The sequence below is a fragment of the Camelina sativa genome, chromosome 13 (assembly GCF_030686135.1).
Source record: "Camelina sativa cultivar CO46 ecotype springtype chromosome 13, ASM3068613v1".
Lineage (NCBI taxonomy): Eukaryota > Viridiplantae > Streptophyta > Magnoliopsida > Brassicales > Brassicaceae > Camelina > Camelina sativa.
In genome coordinates this window covers 24,414,830-24,441,137 of record NC_141892.1, presented here as the reverse complement: position 1 = coordinate 24,441,137, position 26,308 = coordinate 24,414,830, and the positions used below count along the sequence as shown (strand labels likewise).

Genomic DNA, 26,308 nt, shown 5'->3' with positions numbered 1-26,308 from the left:
ATAGTTGTTGCTTATTTAGGATGTTTTAGATCCATTAAGCGTCGAGTATGTGTCGAGACCTGATTGGTTAGGGGATAAAAAAAAAAAAAAAACATATTGTCTCCCTCTCTTTCAACCGGCTGTATCTTCATCTCCACCCACGGTAGCTCCATGGGCGAGTTCGGGTTCATCAAAACAGAAGCATACGGGTTCATTATATCATGGATTCAAGTGGTCAAATCTTTGATTGTTTGGTTCAATGATGTTTGGGTTTGTTTATCTTGGTAAGAATCTCTCTGATTTCAGTTGTAGATTGTCATGCATTAGGTTTAAATAATTGATGTGAGAATAAATTATGGTTAAACAAATTGAAATTGATGTTGCAAAAATTAGAGGGTTTTATGATGTTAGAAGTTTGGGAATTAGTATGGCTGGGATTGAAGGGGAAACATGTGGGATTTTCCTGGATATAGTTATTAATAGAGGTGTTCTTCAATTTCTGTTCTAAATACCAAATTAAGAGCTAGCATTGGAAGCATACAATTTTTTAAAGAAACTTAACCAAACAATTTTTAAAATTTAATATTAAACTTGTTCTAACCCCACTTAACCAACCTTTTAGCTCTCCCCATTGAGGATACCCTTAAAAGTTAATGATGATCATGGACTAGTTTTGGTGAAAGCATGCTTAAAATACGCTACCTCCAGCTTCTTTAGAATAAGAAGACTAAGGGAAAGTGGCTTAAAAACACCATTCTTGATAACAATTCTGACCTGGAACACTTTAATTTACGCAAGTGTTTCAACATTAACCTTGTTGGAAATCTAGAGACGTGATATTGAGAAAACATGTTGTTTATGCTGATCTCCTACTTATGGACTCGTTCATGTCTCTTTTTTTTTCTCGACGTTCGTAATTGCAGTGTGTCCTTATTTTGATCTTCTCTAATTTTGTGTCCGTTTAGAAGACATGCATGTGCAATAAAGCTTAATAGTTTGCATACCATTTCATTCAATTAAACTATTCATCATGAGAAATTAAAGATGAATAAAACATTAAAAACCATGGAAGGCCTGACTCCTTAGCTAACATGTGCCATCACGCCGTTGATCATAGGTTACATAATGATAGTCATCAACAATATACTAATGGTAACTATATATCTATCTTATACCTAATGATAGTCATCAACAATATTACTTAAATGGTTACCAAAAACATCTTTGACTGAGTGTATGCCATACATGACAATCTGTAATTATATTTTAGATTTTGTCTACCACCACACAATGTTATCAGCATAATATGGAAGATTCACTTTAGACAAAAAATAAAAATGAAATTAAATAACTAGGTTGACTAGAGAGTTGTATAAAATAGAGATTTTTGTAAGGATTTAGAGAAGCACATACTTATTCTTTTCTTTTCTTAGAAACAGAAAAATAATTAACAGTAAGAACAAAAATAATGAGTATCACAAAAAATTTTGTTATCTTTTTTCTTGTAGTGATCTTGACAAATTCATTGTCCAACTCTGGCGTCTTGGCTTCATCAGGTATGTTGTTATTCTTCAAATATTATTTGTTATTTTAAATGTGATTATTGTATATAAAATTTACTTTTTAGAAAGAAAAAAAATGTAAAACCGTTTTTTTTACTTTTTCTTTTAACATAAATCCTACATGTGTTATAGTGATTGAAGCATCAAACTATGATTCGTGCACTAGACCATGTACAAAAATGTATGGAAACTATGAATGCCGGTATGACTGTACCTTCATGAAGTACAAGGATGGACAGTGTGTTGCTGGACGATGTTGTTGCAAACATTTTGATAGATAATCAATCAGCGATTTGAGCGGTTGAATTATATATATCTGTTATCAGATTTATGTAAGCTCTTTAATAAAATAAAACATATATATCATCACTTCTGTGACTTTACTTATTTGTCTTGATGTGTGTGTTTATATAACAACTAGTATTAAGTTTGCGCGTGCAAATAGCAAAAATGACCATTTGCTAGATTAAACTTAATCAAAAAAATTATTAAGAAGGTATATTTTTGATACTTATATATCCTTTTATTAATATCAGATTTATGCATATATACAATTTATTTTGATAAAAACTAGTTTTAATCTAATGTATTTGTTGTTCGTATACATTGGACATGAAGATTACAATTTACACTTGTCTGATTTACTTTAGATTATCTCCATGAGCGACAAATGGTGAAACAGTTTATGTTTCGCCTAAAATTGATACATTCACAAGAAAGTGAGATATTAAAAGATATACTAAACATGTTTTTTTTTAAACCGTTTCTTTTCCAAAATCTCCACCTTTGGTATTTATTTGAAAAAGAACTATCTTGAAAAATCCGAAGATAAATGACTAATTATTTATTTCAGGAACTTTGACCGAAAAGATAAGTGCACTTAAATGACGTAGATGATCAAATCAATTATTTTATATATCTCCACTAATAGATCACAACGTCGTTATTGCACACCAAAATCGTCACCCCCAAAAATGTGAGCCTTATTGACTTTACACTCGTCTTGGTTCAGCTTTGATACCACTTGAAAATAAACTCTAAATTTCATAAACAATTTGAAATCTATACTATAATTTTTTAGTATTTGAGATACCCTATAGTGCGTTTAAAATCATGACATTTTCTTAATTAATATTTAAATTTTAGAAAATTAATAATTTAACCAATATGTTTTACATGTATTAGTTTAAACTAAAATTAACAATTTAAATTAAAATATTCGGACATTTTTTTTATGGAAAAATTAGAAATAAAGGACCTTTGTAATTTTTTGTCTATATTTAATTTTATTTGTAAGTTGTTAATTATGACTAAACTACCAATACTAATAGATAAAATCAAGTTTTAAACAGTTTAAGAGAGACAAAAAAAAATATCTTAATAAATAACTTCAAAGAAGATTTGAAAAAGAAACATTGTGGTTTTGTTGAAAATAATTAGTTTTTCTGTATCGATAACTTTTGTTCTGTAACGTTTAATGTACATTTTACTTTAAGTTCTAAATAGTTTAAATTATGCATTAGACCATTTTTACGTGTTTTACAAATTTAATTGAAATATGTTCTAAAAGGTTTAGAATATGAAATTTTATAGGTTCCAATTTTATATGATTAACAAAATTTGGAGTACATATTGTACGAAAGTTAGTCTTTCTATTAATTTAAATTAAATTAATTAAAATTATATATATGTATTTTAAATGTCTTTTCACATTTTCCTAAAAATCAAATAAAGAATGGTAAATACTGTTTTCATATTACAAAAAAAGTAATAACATCAACTGAACACTAAAAAAGTAAATATATATAGTATCTAACATTCAAAAAAAATATATGTTTGATGGGAAATTTATTTAGATTACTGTTGATTTCATAATCTAAATAAAAAGCACATAAAAAGAGATCAATTTGACACACTTAGTAAACCACTTATTTTTTGGTGGTTATTAATTTGACTAAAGTGTTTAAATTAAGGCTCAATTGATTTAAGTTCATAATTAAAGGTATAATAGGTTTTTTTATTATTATAAAGCCTATTTCACCACCAAATATATAGATGAACAAAATTTTCTAAAAAACATCTTTTATTTTCAGTTTCCTCATTTTCCATTTTTTAATTCTATTAAAGTACAAAGCAATAACAAAATCAAACCGAATTACAGGTTTTATTAAAATAGAAACGATTCTATTCCACATTTTGTTTGATCCCCTATTTAATATTTCGGAAGTACACAAATTCTTTTTGATAGACTGGATAATAGTTATTGATTCATTAGTTGGTTGTAGAATATGTTATATGGATTGACTATTCGTTAGTCATACCAAGATTTAGGGGTTAAAATAATTACTTTACCTGCATTGTCATTAACTAATTGCAATGAATACACTTAAAGAGGATATTCCAAATAATAATACAACTTGAAGAAATTAAATATATAAACAAATGAAACAATAAAAACAAATCTTTAACAAAATCTTTCTCTATTAAACAGCCTGATATAGTATATTTACATAACCATATATATATAATGTTAGGAGATTAAAGAAATAGAATAAAACTCCCAAATTTTATTTATTTTCTTTTAAAAAATATCTATTCAGTTAAAATTTTGACTGAGTAACGGTCAAATTTGAATATTTACATTTTGTTTCATATATTTCTTTTGTTGAATTGTATAGTTTTATATACTATAATAAACTTTTTAAATAATTTTATTTGAAATATTGAAAAAGAGTTTAATTTGAAATTTTTAAAAATATCATAAATTTATGATAGATCAAAAAGTTAAAAATTACAAACACTATAATTTGATTTGTTATAGCAAGGGTCAATAATATGTCACTATAATATGAAAAAAAATCAAGAAATGTGATTTCATGTTAGAGCAAGAGTTGAAATTTCAAAAAAAATATGATTTCTAGAAATTAATTAAAGTTTGGAATAATGTTGTTTGGTAGGCTTTCTTGGTCAAAATGATTTTGACAAACATATGTTACATATTTGGTCCTAAAATTAATATGCGGTATACTATGGGTTAAACCGTAAAATTAACAATCAAAATACAATATATAATTTTAAACAATAAACAAATCAAATAAAACTAACAAAAAAATTAATTTTTTTATAACACAACTTAACCCACGGTATACCACAGATCAAAATCTAGATCTACTAGAATAAATCTTACAAAACAGATGTTATTTTCATAAGTCATGTTCAACATATAATTTCATGGCATAGTGTTACATCCAAAAAAAACATTTAGAAAATAAAATAATTATATATATGATGTTTTGAATAAATTTTTTAACTTATACTCTAACACGGGTCATATTCTAGTTTCTTACTAAATCGGATGAAATCCAAGATATTCTATTCATGACAATATCAATGGTGTGGTGGGTAGGGGTGTCAATCGAGCTAGCCCGGCCCGGCCTGGCCCGAAACCCGTAAAGCCCGCTTATGTATGAGCTTGGTCCGGCCCGAAATATTTCCAAGCTTATATTTTAAAGCTTGAGCCCGACCCTAACAGGGCTACAGGGCTTTTCGGGCTTTTCGGGCCTATCTTACATATCAATAATTCAAATTTGTAAGTCTTAAAAAGCAGTGTTTAAAGATGCACTATAAAACAAATCAATCAAAAATTTAATAACTCATCTATATTCACTATAAGTTGAAAAAAATTAAAACTAAACAAAATTTTATACTTTAACCAAATAAAGCAATATATAATTCATATATAATATCATAGATAAAAAATTTTTAAAGTATTAAGCAAGGTTATTAAGTAAATATGAAAACTAGGATTATAATTTTAAACTTTATTTACAATAAATCATTAATCAAATATTGCAATCAAATAATAATGTTAACAAAAAGTACAAATATATTTGTTAAAGAGTTTTTCGGGTTGGTCTGAGCCGGTCGGGCTAAGTCCAAAAAACCCTATAGCTCAAACGGGCTGAGCCCAAAAAACTCGATTTTTCTGAACATATATATTTAAGCCTGATTCTAGTATTTTTTAGGGCCGGGTCGAGCTAGCCTGCGGACTTTAGCCTTAATTGACATGCCTAGATGGAAATGTAATTTGCCTAGCCTGCGCACTTTAGCCTTAATTGACATGTCTAGATGGAAATGTAATTTGCCTAATTAAAAAATGAGAGGAAATATAATTAGCGCGTGAGTGTTATTCGCTATATGCGTGTGGCCTTGCTTGATCTTCCTTCAGCTATCGAGTGTTGAGTCTAATTATTAGACGTGGCATGAATTGTACCACATAAACAAAATACTACGTAACCCTAGTTTTGAATTAGATACGGGGGAGCCATAAAAAGGTCCGAACACACTACATTTCACTTTTTATCCTCAAAAAAAATGTCTGCCTCCTCCTCTACATTGGTGCCTCCGCTGATGATGAGAGAGGAAGAAGAGCCGAGAGACTGGACGGAGCTTCCGTCGGACTTGACCTCTTTGATCCTGCTCCGAGTTGGTGCAGTTGAGATACTTGAAAACGCTCAGAAGGTGTGCAAACCGTGGCGACGCATCTGTGAGAACCCTTCCATGTGGCAAAAAATCAACATGCGAGACCTGGGAAACCGAAGATTGAAGGATTTGGACTTCGATATCTTGTGTCGTCACGCTGTTGATCTCAGCCAAGGCGGCTTGCTCGAGATCAACCTTGAGTACTTCTCGTCCGATTCTCTCCTTGCTTACATCGCCGATAGGTTCTCTTCTGTTTTATGGCTTTTATTTGATTTCACTGGGAATAGTTAGACACACTCACACACAATGTCCGAGAATATCTGAATTGTGTTTGTTCCTTTTTTCTCTCTCTCGTGTGGATTAGGGCAAGAATTTGTTTAACTTAAAATTGTTAAGTTTTTGTTGTTTTTTTGTTTTGTTTATCCTTTTACTGGATCTGGCGATCTGCTAGTAATGGCTTTGGATAGTCATTTACTTAATTTAACACAAGTATGTGTACCTGGCAACTCAAAGTTTTCCTTTATATATGTACTCTACGTTTGGGATTAGATAGCACAGATATATTTGAAGGATAATTAAATAGTCCTTAGTTCTCATCACATTGTTCGAGTCTTGTGTCTTGTTTCACTCCGTTACTCATTATTAGCATATATGAGAATATCATCAGCTTATAGAATCTTATTACATAGACTTGCTTAAAGCATCACTAGAGTTTTATTTTCTGAGTCATGTAATTAATAGACGTCCCAAACGCATTGCTGGTAAGACGTCATTCTTTGCTCTTCTTATTTTAAGTTGATTAGTACTTTGAGAATTTCTAATCCCTATTGTTCTTAATTAGTTTATGATTTAACTCTACACACAATTATTTGCAGATCAATGACTCAACCACTGGTTACTCAAATGATACCAGTTTCGTCAATTTTGATTCAGATTATGGCTTGTGAAATATATGGTGGTGATGACATATTGAGGTTGACACTAATTTTAAGGTGCCAGTAACTATATTCGGACTACCTACTGAATCTTTATGAAAAATGCAGAAAAGATGTTGTATATGCTGGTCTTGCCGCCAATGCCAACTTATGAATTTTTTCATGTTTCCTTTTTTTCTCTGCGTTCATATAGATGCGGTTGTCCTTATTTTTAACTTGAGCGTGTCTTGACTTCAGTGTCCGTTTTGAAGCCATGTGCAATACAACATATATAGTATTATTCATATGATTCTTTCAATTTAAGTATTCTTTCATTTATGGGCATCTCAATTCTACTCTACTTTTTCTTGTAAATTTAATATCTTCTTTAATCCGGTTTACTCTATATCTTATTCTAAAATAAGAGTTGAAGATAGAATTAGTCTATATTTAAAGTTTCTCTACTTTTCAATATTTTTATAAAATGATACGTAAGAGAAAAACTTTATTGTATTTTTGAATTACTCTATTTTATCGTAAAAACTAAAAAACGTAGAAAGACATAATTGGAGATGGTTTATCCATTATTTCATTTTATTAAATTTGACATATGTAAAATTTAAATAAAGTAGACCTATACTTCTTTTAGTATTTTACTAAAATCAATGGAGTCCGAAATACATATGATGTAGTGGCAAATGTTTTGTGAGCGCGTGTATATTTTGCCAAGGCCTGCATTATTAATTGTTCATAACGTGTGATTGTTAAGATTGTGATACGCTTATGTTGATCAGTACTATCAACTATGACAAACGTTATTTTGAGCTTGTTCGAGTGTGTGTTGACTTCAGTTGTCCGTTTTGAAGTCATGTTGCAATAACTCTTATTTTGGATATCATTCATTCAAATTAGCGATTCATTCATCTATCTAACCACATGTATCCACAAGGTTTTTTTTTTGTGAATGAAATTTACATATTAACACAAAAAAAATCAAACCGAATTACTAAATCAAGCCGATTAACAAAATCAAACCGAATTACTAAATTTTACTTAAGTCTATCCCACGTTTTATCGATTCCATACTAAAATCGAATGGAGTCGAAGATACGCTGTTCATGACAATATCAGTGATGCGGTGAAAATGTATTTTGCCTAATTAGAAAATCGAGGAAACATAATTAGCGCGTGAGTGTTATTCGCGACATGTGCGTCTAGCCTTGCTCTATCGAGCTTGAGCCATATTATTATACGTGGCATGAATTGTACCACATAATACTACATAACCTAAATTTTGAGATAGAGACGGGAGCCGTAAAGGTCCGAACACATTACACTTCACTTCTCCTCAAAAAATGTCTGCCCCCTCCTCTACATTGGTGCCTCCGCTGATGATAAGAGAGGAAGAAGAGCCGAGAAACTGGGCGGAGCTTCCGTCGGATTTGATGTCTTCAATCCTGCTTCGACTTGGTGCAGTTGAGATACTTGAAAACGCTCAGAAGGTGTGCACATCATGGCGACGCATCTGTAAAGACCCTACTATGTGGCAAAAAATCGACATGCGAGACCTGGGGAACCGCAGAGTGGGCGACTTGGATTTCGAAATCTTGTGCCGTCACGCTGTTGATCTCAGCCAGGGCGGCTTGCTGGAGATCCACCTTGATGTTTTCGCGACCAATGAACTCATCAGCTACGTACATCGCCGAAAGGTTCTCTTCTCTCTATCCCTTAAACGGCTTTTATTTGATTCAATGGAATTTGGATAGTCATATTTTACTTTTACTCGAGAATGTATGCCTTGCAACTTAAAGTTTTCTTAGTTCTCACATTGTTCGAGTCTTTGTTTTGTTTCACTCCGTTAATTACTCTCATCATACTTAATTAGTTACTTATCCTTTTTCATGGTTGATGAAAACAATTAGTTAGATTATTAGCATATATAATTCAGAACAATATCATCAGCTTTAAGAACTCTTACCATATACTTGCTTAAGAAGCATCACTCTAGAGTCCCAAACGCATTGCTTGTATAACACTCCATTATTTGCTCTTCTTATTTTACATGCTCCTGAGTTGATTAGTACTTTGAAAATTTCTCTTTATTGTTGTTGTTCTTAGTTTATGATTTAACTCGGCCACACAAAATTATTTGCAGATCAAGGAATCTGATAAGTTTTGGACTTCAAAGGATGACGAACGAAGGACTTGTGAACGCAATCGCAAAAATTCCATTCCTTGAAACCCTCGAGGTTTCACACTCAACGTTAAGACTGGATTCAAAAGCTATAGGCCGTGCTTGCCCACATCTAAAGACATTGAAGCTAAACTCCTCAGGATGGTCAGGCTACATATTGTTTCGCACCATACATGATGATGATGATTATCACCTAGCAATCGCTGAAAGCATGAAAGTGTTTCGACATCGACCGTGTCAGCATTCTTAAGAAGCAATGTTTGGAGAGGATCAAAGAGTTCAGACGCCCGGACAACTCAACTGGTGGTATCACTTTTGTCAATTCTGATTCTGACTCAGATCATGAAGGTCTACTACAACTGAGCAGGTACCGGGGATTATATTGGGACTAGGTATTAAACCTCTCTAAAAACAATTTGCTTTTGTTGGTCTTGTCAACTTATGAAGTCGTTCATGTCTCCTAGCTCTTTTCTCTATGTTGGTATTTCATAGTTTCAAAGACCTTATTTCCTTTAAACTTTTAATTAAGCTTTGAGTCCGTGACTGACTGACTGTAAGTTGCGATAACGATTGGATGGTTTTTTCTTAAGTGGGTACATTTATGATTATCGGCTGATTTTTATTATGAGATTCTATTATTATACTTTATGGTGGCCCGAACAAATATCATAGGCTTCTAAGTTTTATTTATTAGTCGAACTATAAAGAATCTTGTTTTCCTATAGCTTAAGGTATAGCTAATTATTTGTCTAATATATAATCAAGTAATCTAAGAAGCCTTGGATTTCCAATATGGTGCTAAAATAACTTGTGAATGCAGCACCAAAACTACTCGTGTTCTAGAGAAACGATGTTTCAAGATCAAAAGATTGTACATATACCAGTTTTTGTCAATTTTGATTTAGATGATGACTTGGGAAATATATATATGGTGGTGATGACATATTGAGGTTGACTGTAATTTCTAAGGTGCCAGTAACTATATTTAGGAGTAGATATATATATATATTAAATCTTCATGAACAAAGCAGAAAACATGTTGTATCATATACTGGTCTTGCCATATGCCAAACTTATGAACTTGTTCATGTCTCCTTTTTTTCTCTACGTTTGTAGTTGCAGTGTCTTTATTTTGAACTTGTTTGAGTGCGTGTTAACTGTCGTGACCGTACCCAACCCGAACCCGGTTTTTCGGGTCGGGTTCCGGGTTGGGTATTCGGGTACGGTTTTTATGCCCGGGTCTAGATAATAGTTTCAAACTCCTTGATTCCTCCTATGAATTTTTAAGCTTTTCAGTTTAAAAATTAGGCCTAGGCCCAAAATATTATTTTTATTATTGTAATTTATGGCCCAACTAATATCGTAAAATATGTATCACTATGAAGACCTAGCTGTAATTTAGTGACCGCTACGAAAATTTTGAAACGACAGTACTACTCTGCTTCCTTTCCTCTTCACTGTAGCTGTTTTCATTTTTGTTTCTCCTTAGCCGTCGTCTCTGTCTTTACCTCCGGCGATGGAGGAGTACGGAGAAGAATATAGAAACTGGGCGGAGCTTCCGCCGGAAATTATGTCATCGATCCTTGTGCGGCTTGGCGCGATCGAGATTCTTGAAAACGCCCAAAAAGTATGCAAATCGTGGCGTCGCGTTTGTAAAGAGGCGTCGATGTGGCGGAAGATTGACATAGACAACCGCGGAGACTTGGCAAGCTTCAAGTACGACCTCGATCGCATGTGCTGCCACGCTGTTGATCGTAGTCAGGGCGGTTTGGTTGAGATCGATCTTTGGTACTTCGGTACTAATTGTTAGAAATGGAATCAATAGCTTTGCAAAAAACTGAGGAAAAGTCTTAATTGAAACTAAAACAAACTTGGTTCTTTATAAGAACCTTACAACCAAATCCTCCGAAACAGACGCTGCTAAAACAGAGTTGAGCTCGTGTCCTACAAACTAGGACTACGACTTATTCAATTGAAACATTCAAACTTAACAGAACAAACTTAAAGACACGTTTTATTCTTCAATTCTTCCCCTAAATTGGAACCTCTCCTTCCAGTTTAATCCTTCTCACAGCAGACTCCCAACTTCTTTCTCAGTTTCTCGAACACATCGAGTTTAACAGCCTTTGTCATGAAGTCTGAAACTTGTTCTTGAGTAGAGCAGTAATCTAGTTTGATGACCCCTTCATTCACCAATTCACGTAAGAAATGAAACCTTACATGAATGTGTTTGCTCCTCCCGTGAAGCACCAGATTCTTGGACAGTTTTATAGTAGAACTATCATCACAGAACAGAACCGTATTCTCCCCTTGAGCAGCCCCAATTTCTTCAAGGATGTTTCTCAACCACACTGCCTGACACGCTCCATAGGCTGCTGCGACAAATTCAGCTTCAGTGGTGGATAAAGTTACTATAGGTTGTTTCTTTGATGCCCATGAAACAGCTCCTCCTCCAAGCATAAAGACATATCCCGAAGTACTTTTCCGATCATCAACGTCTCCTGCATAATCACTATCCACAAAACCCACAAGTTCTTGCCCCTCTCCACGCTTGTACCGTATACCATAGTGTGTGGTCCCTTGCACATATCGCAGAATCCTCTTTGCAGCTAGCATATGTTGCTCGCTGGGAGCCTCCATGTAACGACTGACCAAATTCACAGAAAAAATTAAATCTGGTCTAGTTGCAGTTAAGTACCTCAGACTACCCACGAGCTGTTTGAAAGTTGTAGGATCAACAGCTTCTCCAACTCCCACTTTTGACAATTTGCTACCTGGCACAATCGGATTTTTCACTGCATTGCAGTTCTCCAACCCATACTTCACCAACAGTTCTTCAGCATATTTTTGTTGACTGATGAAGATACCTCTCTCTTCTTTAACAACTTCAACACCCAGGAAATATTTCATCCTTCCTAGATCAGTCATGGAGAACTCCCTCATCATTGATTTCTTGAACGTTTCTAGCATTGAGAGAGAATTTCCTGTATAGATAAGATCATCCACATACACGCTTACTATTAAAATGTTACCTCCTTCCTTCTTCACAAAGAGAGTGTGTTCACAGTAAGCTTTCTCAAACTTTTCTCTTAGGAAGTACCCTTCAATTCGACTGTACCAGGCTCTTGGTGCTTGTTTGAGCCCATACAAAGCCTTCCTTAGCTTGTATATTTTACTGGATTCATCCTCAACTACAAATCCCTTTGGCTGCTCTACATACACCTCTTCATCCAACTCTCCATGTAAAAAGGCACTTTTTACGTCAAGTTGGAATACTACCCAGTTTTTCTCTGCAGCGAAAGCAAGGATGGTTCTGACTGTATCCCATCGAGCAACTGGAGCGAAGACTTCATGAAAATCCACTCCATATTTCTGATGATACCCTTTAACCACCAATCTTGCCTTGAACTTGTCCACCTCTCCTTTCTCATTGAACTTTGTTTTATACACCCATTTGAATCCGATTACTTTAGCTCCGTGAGGCAAATTCATCAGCTCCCAAGTGTTGTTCTCTTCGATAGCTTTGATCTCAGCTTCCATGGCCTTTTCTCCAAACTTCTTGCTGTACTGCATCCTCAAAACGATCAGGATCATCAGATGCAATAAACATGGCCAAGATATTCTCACCTTCCTCTGCAATCACGAACCCTGCATTTCCTGTGACATAATCGTTCATCCATACAGGCGCTTGGCGATTTCGTTTGGTTCCAGGAGCAACTACTTGATTGGGACTGGTTTGCTGAGTTTTTGCTGCTCCTACGTCTTCTTCTTCATTATTTTCTGGAGAACATGGTGGCTCAGGTGTTTCATTCTCGTTTTCTTCACCAACTGCTTCTTCATTCTCTGTTTCGGTTATCAGCTCATTCCACGCTAACTCACCACTCTGTATCTCGTCATCCCAACTCCAACCTCTGGACTCATCGAAATGAACATCTCGACTGATCACAATCTTCTTTGTCGCAGGACTGTAGAGACGATAGGCTTTTGATTCTTTGCTAACCCCAAACATCACACATTTCACACTTTTCTCGTCGAGTTTTATTCTCCTCTCATACGGTACCAATGCATAAGCAACACACCCGAATATCCTTAGATGCCCCACTGATGGTTTGTGCTGGCTCCACTTCTCCTCCGGTGTGATGTCACCTAAGGCTGCTGATGGACTTCGATTCAAAATGTGGACTGCATATTGGACCGCTTCTGCCCAGAATCTCCTCGGCACCGACATTTCAAGCAGCATACACCTTGTCATATTCATGATGCTTCTGTTTTTTCTCTCTGCTACACCATTTTGTTGTGGTGTGTAAGCAGCAGTAAGTTGACGTTTAATCCCACTCTCCTTACAGTAATCTTCAAACACCTTTGAGTTGAATTCACCACCTCTGTTTGTCCTCAAACACACCAATGGCTGTCCCAACTCTCTTTCTGCACTAGCTTTAAATTCTTTGAAGAATTGTAGAGCTTCTGACTTTTCTGACAAGAGATAAGTCCAACATTTTCGGCTATAATCATCAATGAAGTTGATAATGTACCTCTTTCCACTCTCTGATACAGGTGATATCGGACCACATATTTCGCTGTGAACCAATTGCAGTGCTCGTGTTGCTTTCCAATCACTCTTCTTTGGAATGCTTTCACGGTTTTGTTTCCCTTTGAGACAAACATCGCAGGTGATTTCAGCTTCTTCAAGACTGGTGGCAGGTAGTCCATTCACCATCTCCTTCTCCGCTAGAGTCTTTAAACCTTTAAAGTTGAGGTGACTGAACCTCTTATGCCACAGTTGTTCTGTTTTCTCCATCATCTGAAAACATTTGCGTTCTTCCTCTTCTCTTCTCAGTCTTATTGTAGCATGAACAACGAACATCCTGTTTTTGCTCATGGTTGAGTACATCACCATGGTTTTCTGTTCCTTGTGCCAGATCTCACATACGTCGTCTTCAAAGATCACTTTTAGCCCCTTTTGCTGCAACTGCCCCAAGCTGAGTAGATTGTTTTTTAGCCCTGGCACATAGTAAACCGAGGTGATTACTCTGACTGTTCCATTTATCTGCAGTCGCAGGCTTCCTTTACCTTCCACTATCATTCTTCTATCAACTTCAAGTTTGACGTTCTGTCTAAAGGTACCATCAAACTCGCTGAACCACTCTTTTGTGCCACACATATGGTTGCTGCATCCAGAATCTATGAACCATATCATCTCCTGATCCTCCATGTCTATGTATGACATTAACACCATGTCTTCTTCCATTTCTGCATAATTAGCCTCTTTGTCCCACTCTGGACATTCCGATTTGTAATGTCCCTTCTTGTGACATTTGTAACACTTCACCATCTCTCTTGAGAAACTACCACGGCCCCTTCCTTGGTAACCACCACGACCTCGACCTCGGTTTGGTGATCCTCCTCTGCCCCTGCCGTAGTTTGGTCTCCATTGAGCTTCCACCTTTAGTGCATGCTCTTCTCCTCTAAGCTTGCTTAGTTTTTGCTCATGCACCATCAACGAACTTTGTAAACCGTCTACCGTCATCAGCCTGATGTCTTTGGACTCTTCAATAGCACACACGACATAGGTAAATTTCTCCACCAAAGTTCTTAGGATCTTCTCTACCACTTTCGGATCACGCATGTCTTCTCCCAGATTTCTCATATTGTTGGCAACCTCCATCACTCTTGAGAAATAATCGTTAATTGTCTCACCATTCTTCATCTCGAGTACCTCAAACTCTCTGCGTAACCTCTGCAGTTGTGCACTTTGAACTCTGTCATTCCCTTGAAACTTCCTCCTCATCGACTCCCACAGATCCTTGGATGTCTTCTTCTTTAGGATAGTTTTGAGAATTGTTTTGTCGATGGATGCAAACAGGTAGTTTTTGACCTTGTGATCTGTGACGGTCTTCTCCGCCAACTCCGTTCTCTGTGGTCCGGTGAGGATCACATTCCTCTCCTGCCGTGGAATCCTAGTCTCAATGAGATCCCACCACTCCTTGGATTTGAGCAGGTTCTCCATGAGCATCGCCCAGTGCTCATAGTCACCATCGAACTTTGGCACGATCAACGCATCCTTCTCACTCATTGTTGCTGTGTTTTTCTCAGGTTTGTAGGAAAGAGGCTCTGATACCACTTGTTAGAAATGGAATCAATAGCTTTGCAAAAAACTGAGGAAAAGTCTTAATTGAAACTAAAACAAACTTGGTTCTTTATAAGACCAAATACTCCGAAACAGACGCTACTAAAACAGAGTTGAGCTCGTGTCCTACAAACCAGGACTACGACTTATTCAATTGAAACATTCAAACTTAACAGAACAAACTTAAAGACACGTTTTATTCTTCACTAATAGGCTCCTCGGTTACATCGCCGATAGGTTCTCTCTCTTTCTCCCTGTAACTCAAAATCTCTCGAATTAGGGTTTATAGAGAACTGTGGCTGATTTGATTTCAGTCATTGAATGGGGTTATGCTATTCTAGGGTTTAGAACAGAATTGGGGAAATTATTGTTAGCTTATGATTCTGTGTCACTCTTTTTAATCTCTGATGATTGACATTGAGTTGATTGGAATAATGTTTTAAACTTTTACTCACAATTATATGCAGTTCAAGTAATCTGAGAACCCTTAGACTTGTAAAATGCCGTCAGATTACAGATAAGGGAGTTGCTAAAGCAGTTGCAAAACTTCCATTGCTTGAAGACCTCGAGGTTTCATACTGCTATATTTCAGGAGAGCGTCTGAGTGATATAGGCAAGTCATGTCCACATCTGAAGACATTGAAGCTAAACCGCCTTCCTCGCGTTGAGTTTGCTCTAATATGCGTGATCATAATGCCATAGCAATTGCGGAAAGCATGCCTGAGCTACGCCACCTCCAGCTTTTAGGGAACGAGCTGACCAACACGGGCTTGAACTCCATTCTTGACGGCTGTCCTCATCTGGAACATCTTGATTTACGCCAGTGTTCCAACATTCACCTTGTAGGGGATCTCGAGAAGCGTTGTTTGGAGGTCAAAGTTTTGAGACGCCCCAACGACTCAACAGCTGATTACCCATATGATACCAGTGTACTCGATACGTATTCATATGATGGAATACCCTGTCTACATGACCAGTATGTCATTATGGGCGGCAATGACCTTATGGACGGCTATGACCTTATAGCCGCCTTTGACCTAATGGGCGGCTATAACAACATTATGGGCGGCTATGACTCAGGTACCAAGGACTATAGTTGGGAGTAGATATTGAATTCTTTTTAACAATGCATAGACAGGTTCACTTTGCTGTGCTTATTATGCTCAGTTGCAAGTGGTTGTGACTTATGAACTTGTTCCTGTTTTCTTTATCTCTGTGTTCATTGATTGTAAATTAAAGACGGAAACTACTTTAATTCTCATTACATTTGAATTTTTTTAATCAGATAATACTTCCTCCTCTTCATCGTCGTCCACTTCTGTTTCTACACTGATAAATGACGAAGAGCTCAGAAACTGGGCGGAACTTCCACCAGAACTGATATCATCGATCCTGGGCCGCCTTAGCTCTATTGATATACTGGAAAATGCTCAGAAGGTGTGCAGATCTTGGCGTCAAGTCTGTAAAGACCCCTCGATGTGGCGCAAGATTGACATGGACAACCTCGGAGACTTGGGAGCCATGGGGTACGACCTTGAGATCATGTGTCGTCATTCACCAATGTGGGCTTGAACGCCATTCTTGATGGTTGTCCTCACCTGGAACACCTTGATCTACGCAAGTGTTTCAACATTGACCTTACTGGGAATCTAGGGAAGCGATGCTCTGAGAGGATCAAAGATTTGAGACGCCCCAATGACTCAACTGCTGGTCACCCTTATGGTGGTACCTTTATAGTTGATGCCCCCCCGCTATGATCCCAGCGACTATTATTGGTAGTTATTGAATCTTTCTGAACAATGCAGAGAGAACATGTTGCTTTTGTTTTGGTCTTGTCAACTTATGAACTCGTTTATGATTCCTCTCTTTGTACTTCGAAGTTTCAAGATCCTTGTTATTTCCTTTCGAACTCTTTTTGAGCGCGTGATTGTAGTACGGATGAGCATAATTATGGGCTTAGGCCCAAGATTTAAGTAGGCTTGGTCCAAATGAGTTTCGTAATAATGTGATACCATGAGGACCTAGTAGTAAAATTAGAGAGAAGGATATATGAAACCTTTTTAACTTCACTCTTGTTTAGTGGGATTTTTGACGCTTCCGATACCAAAGAAAAGAAGAATGGATACGTCGTCTTTGCCTCCGGCGATGGAGGTCGGAGAATATAGAAACTGGGCGGAGCTTCCGCTGGAACTGACGTCATCGATCCTCCACCGTCTTGGCGCGATTGAGATACTGAAGAACGCTGAGAAAGTTTGCAGATCATGGCGTCGCGTTTGTAAAGACCCTTCCATGTGGCGTAAAATTGACATGCATAACTCGGAAGACATGGAATGCAATCTCGAGATCATGTGCCATCATGCAATTGATCGTAGCCAGGGAGGCTTGGTTGAGATTGATCTTTGGTATTTCGGTACTGATGATCTCCTCAATTACATCGCTGATAGGTTCTCTCTCTTTTAATCTCCCCCAAATTTTTTTTTTTGAAAGAATGTAAAATTGTATTCAACCAAAAAAAAACGTTTTTACAATGAATGCTTCATCGTTTGAAAATAATAGCCAAATAAGATTAAAATATCCTATAATTTATTATAACTTAAGTGGGAGTGGAGCATCGAGCGTAAGCTCTTGTGGAGAACCAGAGTTGCAGGTCTTCATCGTAGCGGTGTTCGTGTAACCCGAAGATTGAGCTGAGACGATTACGTACGATTTTGTCAAGGAGCTTGATAAGTCGAGCTTGCGCGGAAGGTTCCTCGCCATGTCGCCTAGCATTCCTCTCCCGCCACAGATGATAAGCAGTTGCCTGGAAGACATATTTGAGGATGAAACATGGAAGAGAGGGTAGAGCTGAGGAGGTAAGCAGTGGGATCAAAGAACTCCAATCCGTTGAGTAGTGAGTCAATAACAGAGATTGTGTGAAGTCTTTCCAAATAGCCGCAGAGTAAAGGCAAGAGAAAAAAAGATGATCTCTTGTCTCTTCTGCGCCAGAACAGAGGACACATGTTGTATGTTGCCCCGAGGACCAATGTTTTATGCGATCGCTAGTATCTAACCGGTTATGAATTGCAAGCCAGAGCATAAATGAATACTTGGGGGTGGAATATGAATACCAAACTCCTTTGTACCAGTCAGCCCTGACGTGTGATCCGCGAACATTATGCCAAGTGTGTCTAGAGGAGAAGGTCTTGGAGAACCGATCTCCTTGAGATCGCCATAATGGGGTATCTACAGTATTTTGTTGTCGCGTTGGGCGGCGTCGAAGAGTCTGAAGGGAATTTTCGATGTCATTTAAGACAGGAAGCCGATGGTGTCGAGACCTATGTGTGCTCATGGCCTCCTGAACTGTTGCCTCTTGCATAATCCCCAGGTCTACAAACCCTCTCGAGCCCAGTATGTCAAATAAACAGCCCAATGGTGACCATACATCATACCAGAAGGATGTTGAAGCTCTATTTGCCACTTCCCGGTATTTGAGAAGTTTCTTCCACATCCAGGATCCGACCGTTGAACCAAAATTTACCAACCAGAAAGATTCCTTTGGTATGAGATATGTCTAAATCCATTTCACCCAGAGAGTGTCTTGTTTTGAGAGAATCCTCCAGATTAACTTTAAGCAACTGACCTTATTAGCATCAACTAGGGATTTCAGACCCAAACCTCCCTCTTGCTTCGGTTTGCAAATATCTGTCCAAGCTATCTTTGCCTTCTTGGGATTGAGATCCGGTCCTAACCACAAGAACGCTGCACATAATTTCTCAATTTCTCGGAGACACTTTGCTGGTAAGCGATAAGCTAATAACCAAAAGTTTGTTACACTCATAAGAACAGAGGAAATGAGAGTGAGACGACCAGCATAGGAGAGTGATCGAGCAGTCCATGAACTAATTTTTTTCCGAACTTTGTCCAAGAGTGGAGCATAGTCAGTTGCAGTCATTCGCTTAGTAAGTAGCGGGAGGCCTAAATATCGGACAGGTAAGTTCCCTGTTGCAAACGGAAAACTTGCGGAGATTTGATCATGTTGTTGGTTTGTCATTCCGGCTAGGTTGAGGGTGGACTTTTCCAAACTGATGCGTAGCCCCGACTGACCCGCAAACTCCTGAAAGATCTCTATGATCCCCTCAATCGACCGCTGTTGACCATCCACAAAAACCATCAAGTCATCCGCAAAACAGAGGTGGGTGAAACCTATGTTCTTGCACTTAGGATGATAGCCAATACGCTCACTCACTGCGGCTTTATCAATCAGGTGGGATAAAACGTTCATATAGATAACGAACAGGTATGGAGAGAGGGCACAACCTTGCCGCAGTCCACGAGAACTATTGAAAAAACCTGCCAGTTCACCATTCACTTGAACAGAGAAGGTAGCTGTCGAAATGCAGAGCTGAATCCAGTGAATAAACTGATTTGGAAAGTGCAGAGCCTCTAGAGTGTTCAACAAGAAACCCCATTGGACCGAATCGAAAGCCTTTGAAATATCTATTTTCATCGCGCAGCGAGATGATATAGAGTCCTTATGATAGTCCTTAACAACCTCTGTTGCCAACAATACATTCTCCATCAGCAAACGCTCTTTGACAAATGCAGATTGATTCTGTGAAATAACCCGCGAGAGCAGACTCTTAAGACGGTTGGCCAATAACTTAGAGATCACCTTATACAACACATTGCCGCAGGAAATTGGTCTGTAGTCTCTCATTTCGGTAGCATCGTCTTTCTTTGGTATAAGTGCAAGAATAGTAGTGTTTACACCCTTAGGGAGAAAACCTTTAAGAAAGAAAGACTACACCGCTGCAATCACATCAGAGCCAATGATCGACCAAGAAGCTTCGAAGAACTCACTAGTATATCCATCGGGCCCCTGTGATTTATAACTTGGCATCACAAAAACAATCTGTTGGATCTCATCAGCAGTAGTCGGCTTGGTAAGCATCACTCGATCTTCCTCCTGGCACCGGAAGGGTAAGAGGTTCTGTAGCTCCTCCACTGACAGTCCCACAAAGTCAGTAGGTTGTTGATTAAGAAAATCTTTGAAGAATCGCTCTGCTTCACCCTTTAGCTCGGCACTAGTTCGCAGTATTTCCCCATTTGGACCACACAACTCACGAATAGAGTTCTGCATTTTACGGATACTTACCATTTTATGAAAATAGACATTGTTCATATCACCCACAGTCAGCCAATGAAGCTTAGCTTTCTGTTTTAGATAATCTTCCTCGAGCTCAGCAAGGTGACTCCACAGAGAATAAGCATTTGTCTCCTCTTCAACCGCTTGTGGAGTCGGACTAGCCAGAGTTGCAATTTGCTTTTGACAAAGAGTCTCATGAGCCTCACGTGTCCGTTTTGATAGATCACCAAACTTCTCTTTACCCAAAGAACGCAAGCTTGATTTTAAGTCTTTTAGCTTCTTGGAGAGGCGATGCATAGCAGACGTAGAAGGGAATAGTGGGACCGTGCCATGCCAATTGTTGGCAATAACCTCATGAAATTGTGGAAGTTTAGCCATAGCATTAACGAATTTGAATGGTCTGCGACCACCCGTTGCAACTGCCTCCAGGACAATGCGACCTCTGGCATGATCAGAACAACCGCCAGCCTCAAAAACACTATAAGAATGTGGAAAGCAATCTCCCCAATGCTCATTAATTAAAACACGATCCAACTTCTTACAAATCAGACCCTCATCTCTCTTGTTGCACCAAGTATATAGTGGACCATGTTGTCCTAAATCCGTGAGTGAACAATGTCGCACCACGTCTTGAAAATCACGCATCCCCAACGTATTAAACTACATGTGACCATGGTTAGAGTGTTCTCCACTCTCCAATATCTCATGAAAATCACCACAAAGCATCCAAGGTTTATTTTGAAACAATGGAGAGTCATGATGACATCGTATCTCATCCCAGAGAATCCTCCTCTCCTCTGAAGAATTTAACGCATAGACAAATGAGCAAAAGAACTCCTCTGTTCTACCCTCCAACAGAACCGAACATGTAATCACTTGACCACTCTTGAAAACAGGAGTAAGCCTCACAGTATCTCGCCAAACCACCCATATATGACCCAAAGGATGCGACTCATAATTACACAAAGAAGACCAACCTTTAAAAACAGAGGAAACTATCCTGGCTGCACGACTTTCCTTGACTCGCGTCTCGAGTAGGCAACCAAACTGCAGAGAACTACTATTTACCCAACTACTAATTATGGAATGTTTAGAAGTTTTGTTTAGACCACGAACATTCCAGAAGAAACTTGACATATTAAAGGTTGCGATTGGGACCCTTCTTTGTCATAGCAGACGGGATCCGTGAGGTAAGATTCTTAGGGTCTGGGATGACCTTATGCTGAGTCTTTGAGGCACGTGGAAGGGATTGACGTATACTTTGAGAGTCCGCAATCACCACCGTATCAGAAACCGCAAACTTATCCAAATCCTTGGGCACAATTTCACTTGCTTCCTCTCCCTCCTCGACTTCCCCGGTTTCTTCCTCCATTAGAACCGAAAAACGAGAAGGAGAGACAAGACTATCAGTCTCCTCCTATGCAAGCACACGGGAACGACTTGTGTTAGCTGGAGAGACTTCTTGCCAACCAGCCTCTGTGAATACTTGATCCTGTGACATAGAGACCACGGCAGCAGGGCTCTGTATCTGCAAGAGTGGATCAGGGACAGCCCGTGATTCTTCTGTAGCAACCTGCTTTTCAACTGGTGGAACAACCCTTGCGGGAGCGAAATCTGAACTAAGAACTGGCGGCATTGAAGAAGAATTCTCTGCTGCAGCTTTCTGTTGTAAGCAAACGTCAGCCAAATGACCCCATTTAGAACAAATTGCACATCGAGGTGGCAACCATGGATATTTGTATTCAACCACTGCATCTAAACCTTTAGCTGATATAAACCGGAACGACGTAGGCAGATCCTTTGTCAAATCAACCTCCACAAACACCTTAGCTACTTCAAAACTTTTACATAACTCTGTTTCCAGATGTAAACGCTTAGGCACCCCCACCGGACTTGAGAGAAAACTAAGACCCTCCCATGAAAACATCTTGTGCGGGACATTTTTCAAAGTCACCCACATAGGCAAAGTCTTAATTTCAGGTTGAGCATCCTTAATTACCGGAGACCATTTAGAGACTAGCATAGGCATATTAGCAATGTTCCACATCCCACGACGAAGAACCCGAGAACGTACCGTGCTATCCCTAATTCTGAACTTGATCGTATTGGCGTTAACCTCATAGGCATCAATCTTGACTGTTTTATCTCCTAGGGGCCAAATTTTATTTACAATGACGTGAACTTTGGCAACGTGAGGAGCTGTAGAGGGAAATCTACCAATAATCAGATCGTCCCACAGAGGGATAGAGGCATCAAGAATCGCATCAGGAACTTGGACAACATGGTCCCCATCAACAACAGAAACACTGAAATCATGCTGGTGCAAACTTGGTCGATTAGTAACGATGGCAGAGTACGAAGGCTTTGGAGAAGATGGTGAAGAGGTCTGAGAAGGAGGAAGAATCAGCTCCTCCGGAGCCGACATCACAAAAGGAACGGCGGCTGGAGCCACCGAGAACGTTTGAGTAGGGCTTACGCAAGGAAATCCTAAATCGCCTTTGGAATCGTCTGTCCACGTCAGCTTTTTAGTCTCTCAATCTCCCCCAATTTTATTGTTTTCTTCAAGAAGAAAGTTGCAATTCTTGTTTAGAGATTTGAGGTTGCGAGGTCTAGGGTTAGAAATGGTCGTGAAAATTACTATTCCTTGTGAGAATTGGGGAAATTATTCTGTGAGGTTTGATTTTAAAGTCGTTCTGTGAGGTTTATGCGAGTCCTAGGGTTAGAAATGGTCCTTGTGAGAATTGGGGTAATTGGAGGATCTTGTGTCTCACTCTTATGATTGTCTCAACACAATTATATGCAGGTCGAGTAATCTGAGAAGCCTGAGACTTAAAAGGTGCTCTTATATAACAGACGATGGATTTGTGGAAGCAGTTGTGAAGCTTCCACTGCTTGAAGACCTCGAGGTGTCATACGGCTCATTGCTAGGAGAGTCTCTGAAAGTTATAGGCTAGTCTTGCCCGAATATGAAGACATTGAAGCTAAACAGGCATCCTCAAAAAGAGAATGACGATGACGCTCTAGCGATCGCTGAAACAATGCCTGGACTTCTCCATCTCCAGATGTTTGGGAACGGGTTATCAGACACCGGGTTAAACGCCATTCTTGAAAATTGTCCAAACCTGGAGCATCTTGATTTACGCAGGTGTTTCAATGTTAACCTTGTTGGTGATCTGCAGAAACGGTGTTGTGAGAGGGTCAAAGTTGTGAGACACCCTAATGATTCGACTCATGATTACCCATTTGATGCTTCGTTTATTGACATGGGTTCATCGGATAATGAATATCCTTATGGCTTCTCTGATATTGATCTGATGTCGGATCATGAGTATGACGATTTCTATGACCTCTCTGGTGCTAGTGACCATTCTGAAGATGACCCGTTTGATTACTACGATGACATGCTTTTCTAGATGCACCAGATTCAAGCAGGCGAAATCTTTTCAAACTCGTTTATGACTTCTTTTTAAGTATGCTCATAGATTTGTCCTTGTGGTATGTAACCTTTAGTAGTGATGTCTTTTTCTGTTCGTCTTTGTAAGACTTCTAAACTCGAGGAAAGTTTCAAAGATGGTGATTTGATCATCTTCCTTAGTCTAAAATTTTTGAGTTTATTCGGCAATATTGAAAGAAAGCAAGCCTTGTGTTTTGCTTAAAGCTTGTTCTGTTTAAAACTCAGACAACAACAAGAAATGCCAAAAGATCAAAACTAAAATATCTAATCAAACTGTTTCCTCTCAGTAAACAATCATAAACACTCTCTAATAAAAACATGGATCATCTCTTTGATCTTTAATGCCTCGTGTAGAACATTCTCTGCGAAGACTAATGAGGTTTTGGAACAAATCCATCAACTGCGAAATTTCTTGTGGCTGACGGAATGGCCAAACGGACACCATCTAGCTCTGGGCTTGCAATGACTTGGCATCCGAGTCGTGACCTGAAACATTTTTCAGGGAACATATGATACTTTCGTATCAATGTAAACAAGATCAAACTACTATTCTTTTCTTAAGTAAGAAACTTACGTTTCTGTAAGCCCAAAAGCAAGATCAAGCATATCATTCTCTTCATCTGTTGGTCCTTCAAGTTTGTTGTAATATTCTGTATCCTGTAAATACAATTACTTAATCAGCAAAATCCTGGTTTCAGGAACAACAAAGGATTATCTATTTAACTATGGAGGAGATTTGTGTACCATCACGATCACGTGACACGTTGAACACGCTAGAGAAGCCTCACAAGCCCCTGGAGATGAATTAAAAGCAATTTGTGACCAATTTGATAAAGGGATCAATCTTACAAACATTTAAACCTATTCTTAGTTATAAGAAGAAGCAATGGAAAAATAAGAAGTCTGTACCTTCGAGGTCTATATCATTTTCATGGGCAGCTTCGAGCACTGACATTCCAATAGGGACTCTAACAGGAATTTCCTCTCCATCTTTATCGACAAAGATAATGGTTATCCTTTAAAAAACAAGATTTTGAGGACTATCAGGCTCATATATTGTGCTTCAATCCTAAAGGAATACATTCTCTATGTGCACATTTCTATATTGAAGAATTGAGAATATGCTGACATAATTTTCCGGCATCTTTTAAACTTACTTTTCAGTTTCTTCATCACCCTCCCCAGAAGAAGTGGCTGAAGCAGTATAAAACCTATGGTTCTTCAAGAGGAATGCTTCTTGCGAAATCCTAGTTTGTACCATTGGCTATTCAAAAGAAGAAATTGGAAAGATTCAACATCAACATGGAAATTAAAACAGAAACCTTATGAATGACAAAACCCAGATTTGTTGTAAATTCAAACACATAACAACCATACATAAACCACCCAATTTCTCAACCATGAAATCTTAAGCATTTAGGCCTTTGAGACAAAACCAAACACAGGACTCTTTCTATTGATTCCTGAATCAACTCTCATTCAGCATAGTATGAATACATGTATATAACTGGACGCATTAGAATCGTCACTAAATGATTCCTCTAACACCAAACAAGGATAGAAAAGCTGCCTTTCGTTCTTCTGAAATCATTTATGACATTCTTGAAGACTTATTACTAACACAAGCTTCTACCTAGCCAGATAATATAGTGATTTCTAACAAAGAACGCTATTCTAAGTTTTAATCAGTGTCTATACATCAAGTAACACAAATCATGTCTGCAAATGCAAAGTGTAACCGAGTATAAGAAATCGAGAACAAGCTCAAACTAACCAAAGACGGCAAGTAGTGGCCATACGACCGTTGTAGATTCCTTCTCCCATATGTTGATTTATATCCCCCTGCCAAAACAAGAAATATACAGAGCAGCAAAATCTTAAGGCAGCATTGTATGAAGGACTCGAATAAGCATACGCATTTTGAAATCCAAGTGAGATTATAAACTTCATATAGCAAACGCATCAAAGAGCATCAAGTTGAAGTAGATAATACCTCTTGCGAGCTGTTTAACAATGGCAGACCCGAATCTTGAGATCCTATGACCAAACATCGTTCACTGCCGCCTTTGAGAATTAGCTGAAACCTCGAAAGAGCTGAAATTTAAACCTAATTTTGAGTGCGACCCAAAAATGAGGCAACCCCAGAATGTAATAAAGCTGAAAAAAGTACCAAACGCACCAATCTAACTATCTTGAGATTACAATTTATGCCAAAAAATCCAAACTTGGGCCGCAAACGAAAAAGTCGTTCACTTTTGGAAGATCCCAAACGAAGAAGAGATCAATCTTAAGCTTGAAGTTGAAAAAGAGAGGGCTTTGTTTTATACTAAGAACGGCTGCTATCCCAATCGGCCAGCGGGTTGAATTAGGAGGTGAGGCTCCGGCAAAGACAGACCTCAGGAATCTCAAATGTTCTTCATCATTTGAAGATCTTAAACCCTTTAAATTTTCTTCTTTGTATTTATTGTATT

At 38.0% G+C, this 26,308-nt stretch overlaps 4 protein-coding genes and 5 pseudogenes across 6 annotated transcripts; 7 read left to right on the top strand and 2 right to left on the bottom strand.

The window, feature by feature from the left end:
• Positions 1-1,386: 1,386 nt before the first annotated feature.
• LOC109128461 (putative defensin-like protein 55) lies at positions 1,387-1,928 on the top strand. Its single transcript, XM_019234815.2, has 2 exons — positions 1,387-1,535; positions 1,674-1,928. Exons 1-2 carry the CDS (start codon positions 1,448-1,450, stop codon positions 1,820-1,822), a joined length of 237 nt encoding a protein of 78 aa, XP_019090360.1. The 5' UTR covers positions 1,387-1,447; the 3' UTR covers positions 1,823-1,928.
• Positions 1,929-5,864: 3,936 nt separating this feature from the next.
• Positions 5,865-7,274, top strand: LOC104737404 (F-box protein SKIP19-like). The gene is made up of 2 exons (XM_010457573.3): positions 5,865-6,265; positions 6,899-7,274. The coding sequence occupies exons 1-2, from the start codon at positions 5,916-5,918 to the stop codon at positions 7,023-7,025; spliced, it is 477 nt and encodes a 158-aa protein (XP_010455875.3). The 5' UTR covers positions 5,865-5,915; the 3' UTR covers positions 7,026-7,274.
• A 1,018-nt stretch (positions 7,275-8,292) lies between these two features.
• LOC104737402 (F-box protein SKIP19 pseudogene) lies at positions 8,293-8,703 on the top strand (annotated as a pseudogene).
• Positions 8,704-15,261: 6,558 nt separating this feature from the next.
• On the top strand, positions 15,262-16,364 carry LOC104738463 (putative F-box/LRR-repeat protein 23 pseudogene; annotated as a pseudogene). The gene is made up of 3 exons (XR_015577727.1): positions 15,262-15,296; positions 15,448-15,495; positions 15,726-16,364. The product of XR_015577727.1 is annotated as a putative F-box/LRR-repeat protein 23 pseudogene (transcript).
• Positions 16,365-16,384: 20 nt separating this feature from the next.
• On the top strand, positions 16,385-17,078 carry LOC147929932 (F-box protein SKIP19 pseudogene; annotated as a pseudogene).
• Positions 17,079-17,376: 298 nt separating this feature from the next.
• Positions 17,377-17,718, top strand: LOC104737401 (F-box protein SKIP19 pseudogene; annotated as a pseudogene).
• Positions 17,719-20,038: 2,320 nt separating this feature from the next.
• On the bottom strand, positions 20,039-21,028 carry LOC109128404 (uncharacterized). Its single transcript, XM_019234621.1, has one exon. The coding sequence runs from the start codon at positions 21,026-21,028 to the stop codon at positions 20,039-20,041; it is 990 nt and encodes a 329-aa protein (XP_019090166.1).
• Positions 21,029-23,137: 2,109 nt separating this feature from the next.
• Positions 23,138-24,040, top strand: LOC104738462 (F-box protein SKIP19 pseudogene; annotated as a pseudogene).
• Positions 23,975-26,289, bottom strand: LOC104737400 (adrenodoxin-like protein 1, mitochondrial). 2 transcript variants are annotated; one of them, XM_010457571.3, is made up of 8 exons: positions 26,017-26,289; positions 25,831-25,914; positions 25,612-25,679; positions 24,995-25,101; positions 24,747-24,853; positions 24,582-24,631; positions 24,412-24,494; positions 23,975-24,323 (listed from the first exon to the last, which is right to left on the bottom strand). In XM_010457571.3, exons 2-8 carry the CDS (start codon positions 25,886-25,888, stop codon positions 24,209-24,211), a joined length of 588 nt encoding a protein of 195 aa, XP_010455873.1. In that variant the 5' UTR covers positions 25,889-25,914; positions 26,017-26,289; the 3' UTR covers positions 23,975-24,208. The 2 variants fall into 2 exon arrangements, with proteins under 2 accessions (XP_010455873.1, XP_010455872.1); XM_010457570.3 differs by having other exon boundaries at positions 25,831-25,931; positions 26,017-26,277.
• Positions 26,290-26,308: the final 19 nt, after the last annotated feature.

Excerpts from the sequence above, each read along its gene's own strand:
- LOC109128461 (XM_019234815.2), top strand. The coding sequence starts at position 1,448 with ATGAGTATCACAAAAAATTTTGTTATCTTTTTTCTTGTAGTGATCTTG. Across the intron at positions 1,536-1,673 it reads TGGCGTCTTGGCTTCATCAG|TGATTGAAGCATCAAACTAT; the intron begins GTATGTTGTTAT and ends CATGTGTTATAG.
- LOC104737404 (XM_010457573.3), top strand. The coding sequence starts at position 5,916 with ATGTCTGCCTCCTCCTCTACATTGGTGCCTCCGCTGATGATGAGAGAG. Across the intron at positions 6,266-6,898 it reads CTTGCTTACATCGCCGATAG|ATCAATGACTCAACCACTGG; the intron begins GTTCTCTTCTGT and ends AATTATTTGCAG.
- LOC109128404 (XM_019234621.1), bottom strand. The coding sequence starts at position 21,028 with ATGCGTGATTTTCAAGACGTGGTGCGACATTGTTCACTCACGGATTTA.
- LOC104737400 (XM_010457571.3), bottom strand. The coding sequence starts at position 25,888 with ATGTTTGGTCATAGGATCTCAAGATTCGGGTCTGCCATTGTTAAACAG. Across the intron at positions 25,680-25,830 it reads TGTTAAACAGCTCGCAAGAG|GGGGATATAAATCAACATAT; the intron begins GTATTATCTACT and ends TTGTTTTGGCAG. Across the intron at positions 25,102-25,611 it reads GCCACTACTTGCCGTCTTTG|CCAATGGTACAAACTAGGAT; the intron begins GTTAGTTTGAGC and ends TCTTTTGAATAG.